At 46.3% G+C, this 13,322-nt stretch overlaps 2 protein-coding genes across 4 annotated transcripts in view; one reads left to right on the plus strand and one right to left on the minus strand.

Moving 5' to 3' along the window:
- LOC309700966 (receptor tyrosine-protein kinase erbB-4-like) overlaps positions 1–13,322 on the plus strand; it is a 371,528-nt gene that overhangs the window by 325,243 nt on the left and 32,963 nt on the right. The window lies entirely within an intron of this gene.
- LOC309700972 (uncharacterized protein) lies at positions 10,099–11,100 on the minus strand (the record flags this gene model as incomplete). Its single annotated transcript, XM_082524908.1, has 2 exons — positions 10,099–10,940; positions 11,055–11,100. The coding sequence occupies 2 exons, from the start codon at positions 11,098–11,100 to the stop codon at positions 10,099–10,101; spliced, it is 888 nt and encodes a 295-aa protein (XP_082381034.1).

Here is a 13,322-nt window from a genome sequence, read left to right on the forward strand (position 1 = left end):
GAATTTATTACTGTCAGCAGGCTATATGGTAGTGATCCATGTTCAGCTCTTTATTTCCCCGGGGCTTCATTAATAATGCAGTCCCACAATTCTTTGCATCTGAGAGCTTGTCGGGAGCCACATCACGCCATGATTACCAAACAACCCATAATACTATCTTTTATGATAAGAAACAAAAACCAAACCAAGTGATGTGTTTTCCTCCAACGCAAACACATTCTCAAATTCTTTCACACACACACCAGCCGGTCCCCAGGAGGACGCACATGTCCCTGCTGATGCAACAAAATGAGGAAACAGGGCGGGGGAAGACCGCAGAGGAAGAGTATGAGGTGATGAGTGGAATGGGCGGCGGAGAGATAAGCCTCTTGGGTCTTTCTAATTATCTGTAAGGATCAGCAGTGCTCAAGGATGCATAAGGGGAGGGATTTGACTGCCAGATCCACTGGTAGGAAGGCCTGATTGGATCGGTCACCTCTTACCATACATCCCGATTACTCACAATGCCTGGAACCGAGACTCATTAGACACAGACGTCCGCACGCATGCAGATGAATGGCGGCAGGTGGAAATTCGCAGGGATTCTCCGACAAACACTTCATAACCGTGCCTTTCTGAAATGGCTGCAAACAAGAAACAACTTTCTTCTGTACTTATTATGGAGTCCTAAACATGTCATTTTAACAAAACAAGCATAAACGATTCTGCCAGGTTGCTCTGTGAATCAATTTCGTGCAATCAGGATTTCATTTTCTTTGCTACGAGCAGCCTTATTACAAACAAACGGGATGAAACGGCGTGCTGAAATTAAAGCATTTTTGTTACTTATTTGTGTGCATGCGTGCAATGTCAACAGTAAAGTGTCCCCTTTCCCGTATGAAAAGTAGCCAGTGGGCAGAATAGTCTGTCAGCTTCTCACCGAGATAATTACCCTCTGTGATTAAAAATTATAACTTCTCAGTGTCACAGCGAGCAGCAGACAAATTACAGGCATTACTGTGAACGCTGGACTGTGTGAGTGTATGGCTTGGTGCTCAGCTGATTCAAATCAGGATCAGATGTCCTCATTGTTCTTTTTTTTCCCCCTCTTCTCCTCCTGTTTGCTTTCTCTCTTCCTTTCTGTCCGCTTCACCTGTCGAAGTCACGAGGCCGCTGAGCTGCTGATGAAACCCATCATTACCGTCCTCTCGGCTGCCCGCAGGCCATCCTAAACTTCACAGGATCTCACTTGAGTGCTGTTAATTGATGCTTGGATAGCACCGTCACCCCCACAAGGACATTTAGTTACATGGCTGAAAATGTCATCTTTTGTTGCAGCTGAAGCAGGAGGGTTTTATTTAAATTTTACTCGAACTTCCATGTTTCTGCAGCTTTACGCTACGGTATATATTACCCATATTTCCTCAGGAGAGATGAAATTCATCGCACTGAAAGGGGGAAAAAAATCTTCCTTTTAATTCCGTTGCAGAAGCCAAAAAAAATTATTGACATTTGCTCGTGTAAATTCGCCAGCAGCGGTCTGTTATTGCCTGCACAGTGACATTTTGGAGGGATCTCTCTGTCCCACAGGGGAGTTGAGATCATGGCAACGGAGCTTAGATATTTTTACCTTTGGTTCCCTCTCTTGAGGAAAGATATAATTAAGAAAGGAAGGAGGAAGACAACAAGCGCTGATAAGTTCTGACATTGTTCCCTCCCACTGAGGGGTTTGCTTTTACGTGCTCTGTCTTACCTGCGTACGGTGGCCCTGAGCTGCAAAATACAAGAAATCATAGAAACATTTTAAATATCTGACACAAATAGAAAGTGTTTAATAAAAGTATGATGATGGATGGATGCCAACAAACAAAAAAATGGATTACCAAAGCTTAAAAGCTACCAGAAAACAGAACAGTTAGCATAAATGCAACAACTTAAATGTTCTTGCATCATCATCCAAATACTGATGTAGAAATCTGTAAAGAAACAAAATGTGAGGTTTATTTAGCATTATGAAGTTAGTTACTTGTAACAACAAAACCCAAAAGTGAAACTTTCCTAGAGAGCAGAGAAAACAACTAGAGATCAAAAACAACAAGAGAACTAAACTAGAGAACGCATCAGATGGTCGGAGAAAAACAAAGCAAGAACATGACTACACACTCACCAGCCACTTTATTAGTTATGCATGTTCAACCACTTGCTAACACAGATATCTACTTATCCAAGACAAGATTATGGTCGAGACAACACACTTTTGAACTGATCATCATGGTTGTTGATGCCAGATCGGCTGTTCTGAGTATTTCAGAATCTGCTGATCCTACTGGGATTTTCTCACACAGCCATCTCTAAGGTTAACAGAGAATGGTTTGAAAAATACTGTGAGGCAGCGCGACAGCACAGCGGTTAACCTGGATTTGAATCCACCATCTGGCCTTTCAGTTTGGAGTTTGCATGTTGTCCTCTCCAGGTACCTCCCATAGTCCAAAAACATGCAGTTAGTAGAGTTATGCTAATTGGTGAATTTAAATTGCCCATAGGAACGTGAGTGTGAATGGTTGGCTGTCTTTGTTTCTGTGTTAGTCCTGCAAGAGACTGGAGACCTGTATAGGATGTACCCTTTCTCTCACCCTTGGTAGCTGAGATAGGCTTCTGCTAGAAGAGTACAGATCGTCTGAAAAAGACAAAATATCCAGTGAGCAGCTGTTCTCTACATGAAAATGCTTTTGTTGATGTCAGATGTCAGAGGAGAATGGTCAGACTGTTCCAAGCTGATAAGGCAAAAGTAAGTAAGTCTTTACTACCACAGTGTGCAGAAGAGCATCTCACCAGGTCCCACTCCCTTCAGCTAAGAACAGGAAACTTTATCTATAATTCATACAGGCTCACCAGACTTTATAATAGATAACTGGAGAACTGCTGCACAGTCTGATGAGTCTTGATTTATGCCACCAAATTTGGTGGCATAAATGGCTGGGTTGAGATTTAGCATAATCAGCATGAAAACATGGATCCATCCTGTTTTGTATCAATGGTTCAGTCTGCTGGTAGTTTAATGGTGTGGAGGAGGGTTTCTTGGCACACTTTGGGCCCTTGAGCGCCAACTGAGTATCGTTTAAACACCATAGCCCACTTAGTATTGATATTGTTGCTGACCATGTCCATCCCTTTATGACCACAATGAACCATCTTCTGATGGCTATTTCTAGCAGGTCAGCACACATGTCACAAAGCTGAAATCATCTTAAACTGGTTTCTTGAACATAACAATGAGTTCACTGTACTGTTTGACACTGTCATGTCAACATGGACCAAGATCTCTGAGGAGTGTTTCCAGCACCTGGTTGAATCTGCGCCATGAAGAGTCAAAGCTAAAACAAAAAAATATAAGAAGCTGGAGTTACAACCTTAAGACAATCAAAAGCAAAGCAATCCAAACAGAAAGTTACAAAAGAGGAACCTGAAATCGTATAATACAACAGAACTAAAGCGTATCATTGCAACACAAAAGCCCAGGACCATTGCAAAGATGCTGCCAATCTAGAAATGTTACTCTTTGTCTTTAGTTGTCATGTTTTGCACCCCAGTGCCACCATACCCTTTGTGCACACAGACGCACAGATCAGCAGCTCTGCTTGATAGATAGCTACAGTTTCTCCTGCTTTGTGAAACCAGAATGGCTGAATGCGGAGTAAATGGGCCCACACCCGGCGTGCTGCGCCGCCGCTTAGCCGTCGTTACATATGTCCCGCTATGCCACATTCACCTGCATCGTTCATTAGCCATCCAAACCATCCGGCGACGGTGCGAGGGTAATTCAAACAGAATGCTACTTTTTACGCATATAATCTCTTCTTTGGGGAACAAATTTGACTCAACTTTCTGTAACAGCATTTCAGAATAAAATTTGAATTTGTTATGCGCTCTCAATTGAAGAGACTGGCTCACTCTCACTCCCGTCTATTTTCCCTCGCTCCCACACAAGCGCACAGCGAGGTCTTTTTCACACACATGCTTTGGAGACTGCCAGCTCTGTGGGAAGGCCTTCCATTCTATCTCCAGCTCAGCACACAGCGCATGACAGACGACCACCTGCGCCACCTGAGCGGAGCCATTGTGCATGCTCCTTATCGCACTGGTCCCAGTTCCCGGCGTGTGGACAGTTCCATATTGCTCATATTGTTGCTGCCTCCTCACCCTTTCTGTGGGGCGGCTGGATTTTTTTTATTTTCATTTTTTTCTGGGTGGGAGATGGGTGGTGGTGGAAGGGGGGTGCACCACATGCGGTGCTCTTATCACTCCCTCTGGAAACAGACACATCACCTTTTGGTTCCTTGGAATTTTTTCTTTTAGCCTTTCTTAACATGAATTCCCAAATAAAGTGAAGTCCAGGGAGTCGGTGCACGTGTTTCTACCTGAGAATTGGATCATTAAAGCTATTTAACTGCTGAGAGTCCCCATTGAAACTGCCGCACATTGGTAATAATTCAGCAAAAACTGGATCTGCTGACTTGACTTGGATATTACCTGTTGTAGTCCACCGTGTCCATCCTCCTCTTTCTCCTCTTACCTTCCAGCTGCTCTCCTTTATGCCCAGCATCTGTTATTCTGCAGCACCACTGCTGAGGTGCACCGCTCCCTGCAGTTACTCCTCCACTCCACTCCCTTTTTTTTTCATGCGCTTGTTTTTCTACATTACCGAAGACTCAGATCTTCCTTCTTCTTTTCTTCCTGTTAGATAGGAGGTGCTAATGGGTTGCCGACCAGCCGTGACCTCGTCTGTTGCGTGCTTTGGAAGACTTTTAGCCCCTGTAAGCAATTCAGGAGCCCGCGGAGATGAAAAAGACCTTCGGTGCTGTTTAAAAATGAGATTTTATCCCACTTGCTAGCCCTACACCAGGTCAGAAAAAGGATAAACTATTCACAATAAATCCCTCTGCTTTCACAAGCTATTTAACGAACACTTAACAAAACAACAAGGAAACATTCATTCCCTTCTATCTTGCATATTAGTTCAGATTTCTGACCTTTTTCTTCTCTATATAGAACAAAAACTGAAGCAAGTGGTGTAAAATATGAGAAAAGGTCTGCATATTTTATTCCAACGCAGCTCACTCAGTAAGTGGAAACATAAAAAGGATGAGTCAGAGGTAAAGACAGCTATGACAAGAAGAAGCATTCCTCTGCCGAGTCTATTAAGTGACATTAGAATAGCTAAAGCAAAGTTTAAATAGCTGACTAAACACTGTTTAAAGTTGTTAATTACACAGCTTTTGTGCCGTAATTACTCGTCACCTTTCAGCCAACACATCCAGGGGGAAATGCAAACTGCATCTAGGAGATAAAGAACTACATTATATTGCTAACACAGCACTGGTACTTGATACACTTGATACAAGGTAGGATCGACCCAATTTTGGTAAATCTGTGTGAATCATAGCCTCAGTTTCCTTTTCTTAGCTGACAGGAGTGCCACCCAGTGTGGTCCTCTGCTGCTGTAGTTCATCTGCTTCGAGGTTCAACATGCATTCAAAAGCATAAATGCAATAAACTGCTGCCGTGTGATTGGCTGACTAAATATTTGAATCAATGCGCAGTTGAACAGGTGTCATTTTCTAATAAAGTGGCCTGTGAGTCCACATAGTTCGTTGCCTGAGTTTACGTGTGCAGAGGAACCAATAAAATGGACAGTGTTTAATACCTTCATAGAGCTGTGTGTCATCAACTGGTAGCATTTGAACAGCTGAATACCCGCCAGCCAATCAAATCATATGTGATTTTTTTTTCTTTTACACCATTTTTGTAATTTTTAAAGAGTCATACTCGCTTACTTTTTTCATCTGCAGTCAAAAAAAAGTAGTTGTGTATGACTTGGATATATATAGTGCATTAATAACTGGTGTTTTGCCAGTGTATGCACAGACAGTAGACCACGGCTGACCATGCCAACGTCCCAAAGCACATCCTGACTTTTACAAAGGTCTTTGCAAAACAGCTATTGAAAAGTTACACAGAGTAAATGTTTTTGGCAGACAAAAAAAAAAGTAAAATTATTTCAAACTGCTATAGCAGCACTTCATGCTCAGAGGGCTTCAAACATACCCCCGGTGTCATCTGGGATTAGCAGCAAGGATGTTAGGCCCTTAACCTTGCTGCTGGGAGGCGGGGGAAAGCTGCAGTGAACATGCTCAGCGGGACCTTTCATATACGGTTCAAGCACATGTTGTCCGGAAACTGTGGCTTTGCCTGAATTGGACAGACGTATTCAAATGAGCTGCTGCTGTTCACAGTGACCATTCATCCAGTTGTGCCCCAGTGTCAACATTAACAGCGAAATTGTGTTACACAATGAGAAAGCTGACTTGCCATTTAAATGAAATGAGATGAGCAAATACAGAGGATTCACGTCTGTCCCTCTTCTAGCTTCAGTGTGAATCACTGTATTTGTATTTCAGCTCCTTTTTTCATTTAGCTTCAGTAACTTGGGGTCATTCTACATCCAACATATGAGTGAATGTTACCAAATGTCCTTGAAATGTTTGCATGCTCACCACCACCTTATATTTTTTTCAACTTCATTATCGGTTCTCATGATAAAACTGACTTTAAAATGCACTTAGTCCACAAGAGCCCTTTTTTACCTTTACTTATATCAAAAACTGATAAAGTTACATATTGGGAGGTGTAGCATGTCATTCGTTACTTGTTAGAAAACTCACAGGCAAACTGCATCTTCTCTCTATTTATCTACATCAGCCTGAGCATCATCATCTTTCCTTCAAAGGTCAGCCGTAAACATTTACTTTGAACTTTGAGTGCATCGGCCCGGTGGGAGGTTTGGAGTGACGCACGGTGCCAAATGTAGCTCTTCTTCTGACGCCGACAGCTTTGCTTTTTGCCACAGAAAAATAATGGCTGACAGAGAGAGAACAAAGCGATTTTGCCTTTTGGGCACATAGACAGGTACTTTACTCATCTGCTGTTTCTTCAAGCTGTTCTGGGGTTCCTGCAGATCCTGAAATAGTTATAAATATTAGGCTTTAATTGGTATTAAAATGGGCTTCCACAAACCTTAAAAATGCTAGGAGACACAAATGTTTTCTGATGTAATCTGTCAGTTAAAATCTGAAAAGAATTCATATCATCTTCCCTCACATTTATAGAAGAACCAAACTACTTTGCTCTGAGGAGATGTTCAAAGCAAACGATGTGGGGGATCGACAATTTCAATGAAAACAGGCAGTTTCTGAGGCACAGCTGAGGCTGGTACCACATAAGGCGAGATGTATTATGTGCAGGAAGTGTTGCAAACTCTTTTAAGGGATTTAAGGCAGTGAAATCCTGCAGTGCTGCCAAGCTCTATACGCCCTTTTCCTTGCAGTTCAGCTAAAGCCGCCTACCACACTGCTTGACCTGCCCGTTACATCTCACATCAGCTTGTTTAAGCTCAGGGAACGACTGAACCAAACCACAGAAATCAAACACCGAACTCATTTTGTAATTTCTTCAGTTTTGCTTATTGTAGAGTTTATGTTAAATGTTATTGTTATCATTCACCTTAAATCCAACTTCTTAAGATGCGGGACCCAAAGCCAACTAATAATCAGACTGATCATCCAAAAGTCCAAAGACACCCAGAAAACTCTCAACAAACAGCAGTTTAATGACTATGGTAAAAAATTGCCTGTCTGAATATTGCTTGTGTATTTAATAGCCATTTAAAAGCAATCATATTTTAAATGTAGCTCCAAGTGTGGCATTTTAGCCTTTACTGCAATAGGAAAGTGGAGAGAAAAAGAAAAGATGACTTCAAGGCAGATTCAAACCCAAGCTGCTGCATTGAGCTTACAGCGTATTAGTTGCCAGCGAGATAAACCAGCACCAAAGTGTGACTCTTCAACAGAATGTCAAGTGGCACTAACTTTAGCATTGTTAGCATTTAATGTGTTTCAGGTTAACTGAACATGGTTATGTGCTATTCTAGTTGAGTGGATAAATGCTAGCTTCCTGTCACTCCTGAGAAGTTTTCTCCATGTGTGGATAACGGCTCTGATCGTGGTTCACTGGAGTCCCTAAGAATTTTTTTTAACACTTTCAAGACTGATCGACCTCAGTGAAATTGTTTCTCTGCTGTTTCTTGTGGCATGATGTTGTACTTTTTGAGAATGTCAAACGGGTTCTTATTAAGTGATTTCTTAATTCAACAGTAATCAACTGGGGTTAATCAAAGTTCATTCGTGATTTAAAAATCACAAGATTGTGTTAGATCTTAAGACTATATGAATAATTATGAATAATTAGTTCATCTGGTATTTCTGGTGACTAGTTGTGATGGTATCAATGCTTAATTGTCTGGCTTACCAGTTGTGCAGTAAGCACCTTTGTTAAATGATGTATTAAACCAAACAAGTTCTTCAAGAGGTCACAGGAACCATCTTCACCGTGTACAGTTCAGGGAGCATGAAAAGACCGCTGTGTCAGGGTCCTGGGTCTCCTGACCCAGCGTTTTAGTTCTTTGTGATTTTTGTATTATTGTACTTGGTGTGAGTTTCTAGTTTCGATCCCTTGCCCTTCATGTTTCTCTATGTCCCCTCTGTTCTGTGTAAGTCTGTGTCTCCATGTTTGATTTCCCCTCTGTGTCTCTCGGTTCTTAGAGTCCTCTGCCTTATGGTTTATGTCTCTGTGTTTCTTAGTTGCTGTCTCCACTGTGTCAAGTTCGCGTCTCTGTGTGATCCTTCCTGTTTTACTTTGAAGGTCCGTGTCTTATGTGAATGTGTCCTGCTTTGCTTGTCTCGTCAGTTCTAATTTCCCCCAGCTGTGCTCTCCTTCTGTGTCTCATTCTCCTCGTTACTTCCCAGTGTATTTAGTCCCTGTGTTTCTCTGAGTCAGTGTTGCGTCGTACCCTCAACAAGCTGTGTGTGTTTTGCCTCCGTGTTACCAGTGTTTTGTTTCCAGTTCCAGTTCAGTGTTTTCTGCTTCAGTGTTTTAGTCCACCAGCGTTTTTGTTTGTCTTTTGATGCCTTTAGTTAGTAAGAGGGTTTCCAGCAATAAAGCTGCGCTTTAAGTTGAACTTCTGTGTCTGAGTCCTGCATTTTGGATCCACCACTCCTGCTTGCACGCCTGCCACACAGCCAACCATGACAGAACGACGCAACCATCAAATGGATCCTGCGGACTCACAGTCTCAGTATCTCGCGCAGTTGTGGAATTACTGCCGGGAGGTAATCCACGCTGAGGACACCCCCAAGAGACTCCTTCAGGTGGTCTTTTTCGACAACTTTTTGTCTTCCACCCTCTGCACAGCTGGTTTTTTGGACATTAACGGATTAAAACAATTAATAACAGCGCTGAGAGCCAGGATTTGCTTCGAACTGTTTGGCATGGGCGGTCCAGGCAAGGTAGAGTCAGCTACCCTCCTGGAAGCCCTCACTGCCTGGTATTCTCAGCATCAGCATCTGTTCCCATCAAGCTTTATCACTAAATCATTCCATCCTCCCTTAAGAGAGGGACTGCATCCTCGTTGCCTTCACCCCAGTACACCAGTGTCACCTGTGTCTCCAGCAGCTCAGCTCCCAATGTCGCCTGCTCAGCAGCCACTCTCAGCCCAGTTAGCTCCCCCGCAGCCACTCTCAGCCCAGTTAGCTCCCCCGCAGCCACCCTCAGCCCAGTCTCCAGTGCCACCCTCAGCCCAGTCTCCAGTGCCACCCTCAGCCCAGTCTCCAGTGCCACCCTCAGCTCAGGCCCCAGTAGCTCCAGTGCCGCCTGTAGCGCAGGCCCCAGTAGCTCCAGTGCCGCCTGTAGCGCAGGCCCCAGTAGCTCCAGTGCCGCCTGTAGCGCAGGCCCCAGTAGCTCCAGTGCCGCCTGTAGCGCAGGCCCCAGTAGCTCCAGTGCCGCCTGTAGCGCAGGCCCCAGTAGCTCCAGTGCCGCCTGTAGCGCAGGCCCCAGTAGCTCTGGCTCCAGCATTACCGGTTCCACTCGTTCACTCCATGCAGGGAGAAAGCCTAAGTCCTACTCAAGGTGCTTTTCATGGTTCAGCCGCCATTGGCACTGTTTGCCGCTCCAGGGCTTCCCCAGAGGCTAGGTCCCAGTCCTCAGCTGATGCTGGACCCCTGGAGTTTAAGCAGCCACCTGGGAAGTGCCCCGTGTCAGTGCTGTCTGAGCAGGGCCAGTGCTCAGCACAGCACCCATTTCCTTCATGTCTGCCAGTGGACTCCATGCCTGCTCGCTTTGTGATGGCTTCTGCTGGAGGGTCCAAGGGGCCCGTCCAGCCTTCGTCTCGTGTCTCCGCTGGAGGGTCCGAGGGACCGCTCCGGCCTTCGTCTCGTGTCTCCGCTGGAGGGTCCGACGGACCGCTCCGGCCTTTGTTTCCTGTTTCCGCTGGAGGGTCCAAGGGACCGCTCCGGCCTTTGTCTCCTGTTTCAGCTGGGGGGCCCGAGGAGCCCGTCCAGCAGCCCTCCTCGTCAGCTGGTGGTTCCGGAGAACCACACCAGCCTCATGCCTCGTCGGCTGGAGGGTCCGAGGGGCCCGTTCAGCCTCCTGTCTCCGCTGGAGGGTCCGAGGGGCCCGTTCAGCCTCACGCCGCGTCAGCTGGAGGGCCCGAGGAGCCTGTCCAGCCGCCACCTGCGGCCGCCTCGTCCTCGCCTGGTCCGGCTTCATCCGAGTCTTCGTCCTCGCCTGGTCCGGCTTCATCCGAGTCTTCGTCCTCGCCTGGTCCGGCTCCATCAGAGTCTTCGGCCTCGTCTGGTCCAGCCTCCGTGTCTTCAGCCTCGCCAGGCCCAGCCTCATCAGAGCCTTCAGCCTCGCCAGGCCCAGCCTCCGTGTCTTCATCCACGCCTGGTCCAGCTTCTGCCTGTGCTTCGCCTGGTCCTGCCCCGCCTGGTCCTGTGCCCACCGGGCCTCAGCCAGTACGCTTGACACTGGGGCGCCGCCGCTGCCTTCCGCGCGGCCGGCCCCCTGCACTGCTCCGTCGTCTCCTTCGTCGCCGCCGCTGCCTTCCGCGCGGTCGGCCCCCTGCACTGCTCCGTCGTCTCCTTCGTCGCCGCCGTTGGCTTCCGCACAGCCGGCCCCCTGACCTGTTTGGACTCCTGTGCTGTCGGCCCCCTGGCCAGCCCCCTGCATTGTTCTTTTTTCTGGGCTCGTGTTTTGTTTTGGGGCTTTCTTGTGCTTTGGTGTTTTTGTTTCGCATGTTTGATTTCCCCTCTGTGTCTCTCGGTTCTTAGAGTCCTCTGCCTTATGGTTTATGTCTCTGTGTTTCTTAGTTGCTGTCTCCACTGTGTCAAGTTCGCGTCTCTGTGTGATCCTTCCTGTTTTACTTTGAAGGTCCGTGTCTTATGTGAATGTGTCCTGCTTTGCTTGTCTCGTCAGTTCTAATTTCCCCCAGCTGTGCTCTCCTTCTGTGTCTCATTCTCCTCGTTACTTCCCAGTGTATTTAGTCCCTGTGTTTCTCTGAGTCAGTGTTGCGTCGTACCCTCAACAAGCTGTGTGTGTTTTGCCTCCGTGTTACCAGTGTTTTGTTTCCGGTTCCAGTTCAGTGTTTTCTGCTTCAGTGTTTTAGTCCACCAGCGTTTTTGTTTGTCTTTTGATGCCTTTAGTTAGTAAGAGGGTTTCCAGCAATAAAGCTGCGCTTTAAGTTGAACTTCTGTGTCTGAGTCCTGCATTTTGGATCCACCACTCCTGCTTGCACGCCTGCCACACAGCCAACCATGACACGCTGTTCTCTCAATACCAAAAAAAATCACGTAATCCACGTATCTTTTCAATCATCTCTAATGATCTAATCACCCTTTTATTTCTTTATTATGCTCCATGACTCAGGACTCGGGTCTTGATTGAAAGTCTTAAACTGTGCACTGGCAGACGGACCCTCTCGACCTGAAACGCTGGCTGCCCCCAACGTCCCTCCCCCCGGGACGCTGCTGTTTATTGCCCAGGGTGGCTGAAAATTAATTGGCTCCTTGAGCTGCTCTACGTTCCCCGTCAGTGCGATGGCCTCCCCTCATTGCCCTGTCACTTTAAGTCGAAGTGTATTAATGGACTGTGTGGGCCATTGATTCCTAATTTCTCTCGACGTCAACAGGCGGGATAAATACGCCCGAAGTCGGTCGTCTTCTGGCTTATTGTAATCAGCATTGTTATTGATCGCCTGCCCGACCCCCCCGAAGTAATCTATTTTAAATACACTTTCAGTAAAAGAGGGGTGCTCATTGCCTAGTCAGGACACATTGTCTTCATATTAGAGAGGAAAGCCACAGATGTAGAAAAAGGGAGACAGGAAATACAAGTAGGAAGTGTCCTGACCTGGGAGATAACGGAGAAAGCAAGTGAGAGACATGCAAACTGGCCGATGGATGCGTTTCACGAGGAGCTGGGCACCGTGGTGAAATATCGCTTGCTTTTGCGTGTAGGTGGTGGTCTCTGGGTGGTCACTGTCAGTGTGAGTGCGTGTGCATATGTGTTTCTACACATCTGTCTCCCCGAGACCAGCGGATGATGGATGAGGACTCAGCTACCAGCGAGCCAGACGTTGGAGCGATTGATTTATCCTCACATTCGTCTGGGAGGAGGAGGCGTGCGGCGGCTCGCCACGGTGAACATTTCAACACAGTGTTCCTCGATATGTGCCCGCGTGTCCACGAACACACAGGCATATACTGTATTTTCATAGTAAGCATTTCAAATGGGCAATGATTCTCTCGCACCAGTGGATGCGTGAGCCGTGGTTTGAATTCCTCATTGTGCGCTGACCATAATGACCACCAAGGTGTTTTCATTGATCCGCCTGCAAAATGGCATCCACTTGTTTAACATCCAGAGTAATAATGCTTCAGCTGGCCCAGCCTCGCCCGTCTACCTGTTCATCTGGCAGTTTTCTTCAGATATGACTGCACAAGACAGGAGAAGAGTGAGTGTTTGTGCTCACACATGCATGATAAGACGTGCCTGTTTGCGTGTGTCTGGCATTCTCTGCTTGACTTCACGTGTGTCCATGCGTGCGCTTGCACAGCCACAAATGGGTTTTTGTGCGACTGTCAAAGAGCCGCTGCTCCGTCCAGCCCATTGAGCAACAAATTAGGGCCGCAAAGCAAAGTTGTCTCCAGTCTAAGCTTTGTTGTTTTTCCCCTTACTCGCTTTGCTCATCAGGTGTTCATAATCAACGTTAACAAATCAGCAGGGCATCCATTGTTCTCCCTGCCCAGCCATCTTGAAAATGGCCCCAATTACTGAGGACACCAAGGCGACGTGTCAGTTATGAGTGAACAAGATTGCATTTGACTTGGACGCGTTACAAGACGTAGGTACTGATGTTGCACACTTCGGTACAAAGCCAGCACCTGTTTTTG

The sequence above is a fragment of the Aulonocara stuartgranti genome (genome assembly GCF_965226115.1).
Source record: "Aulonocara stuartgranti genome assembly, chromosome: 23".
NCBI classification, from domain to species: domain Eukaryota; kingdom Metazoa; phylum Chordata; class Actinopteri; order Cichliformes; family Cichlidae; genus Aulonocara; species Aulonocara stuartgranti.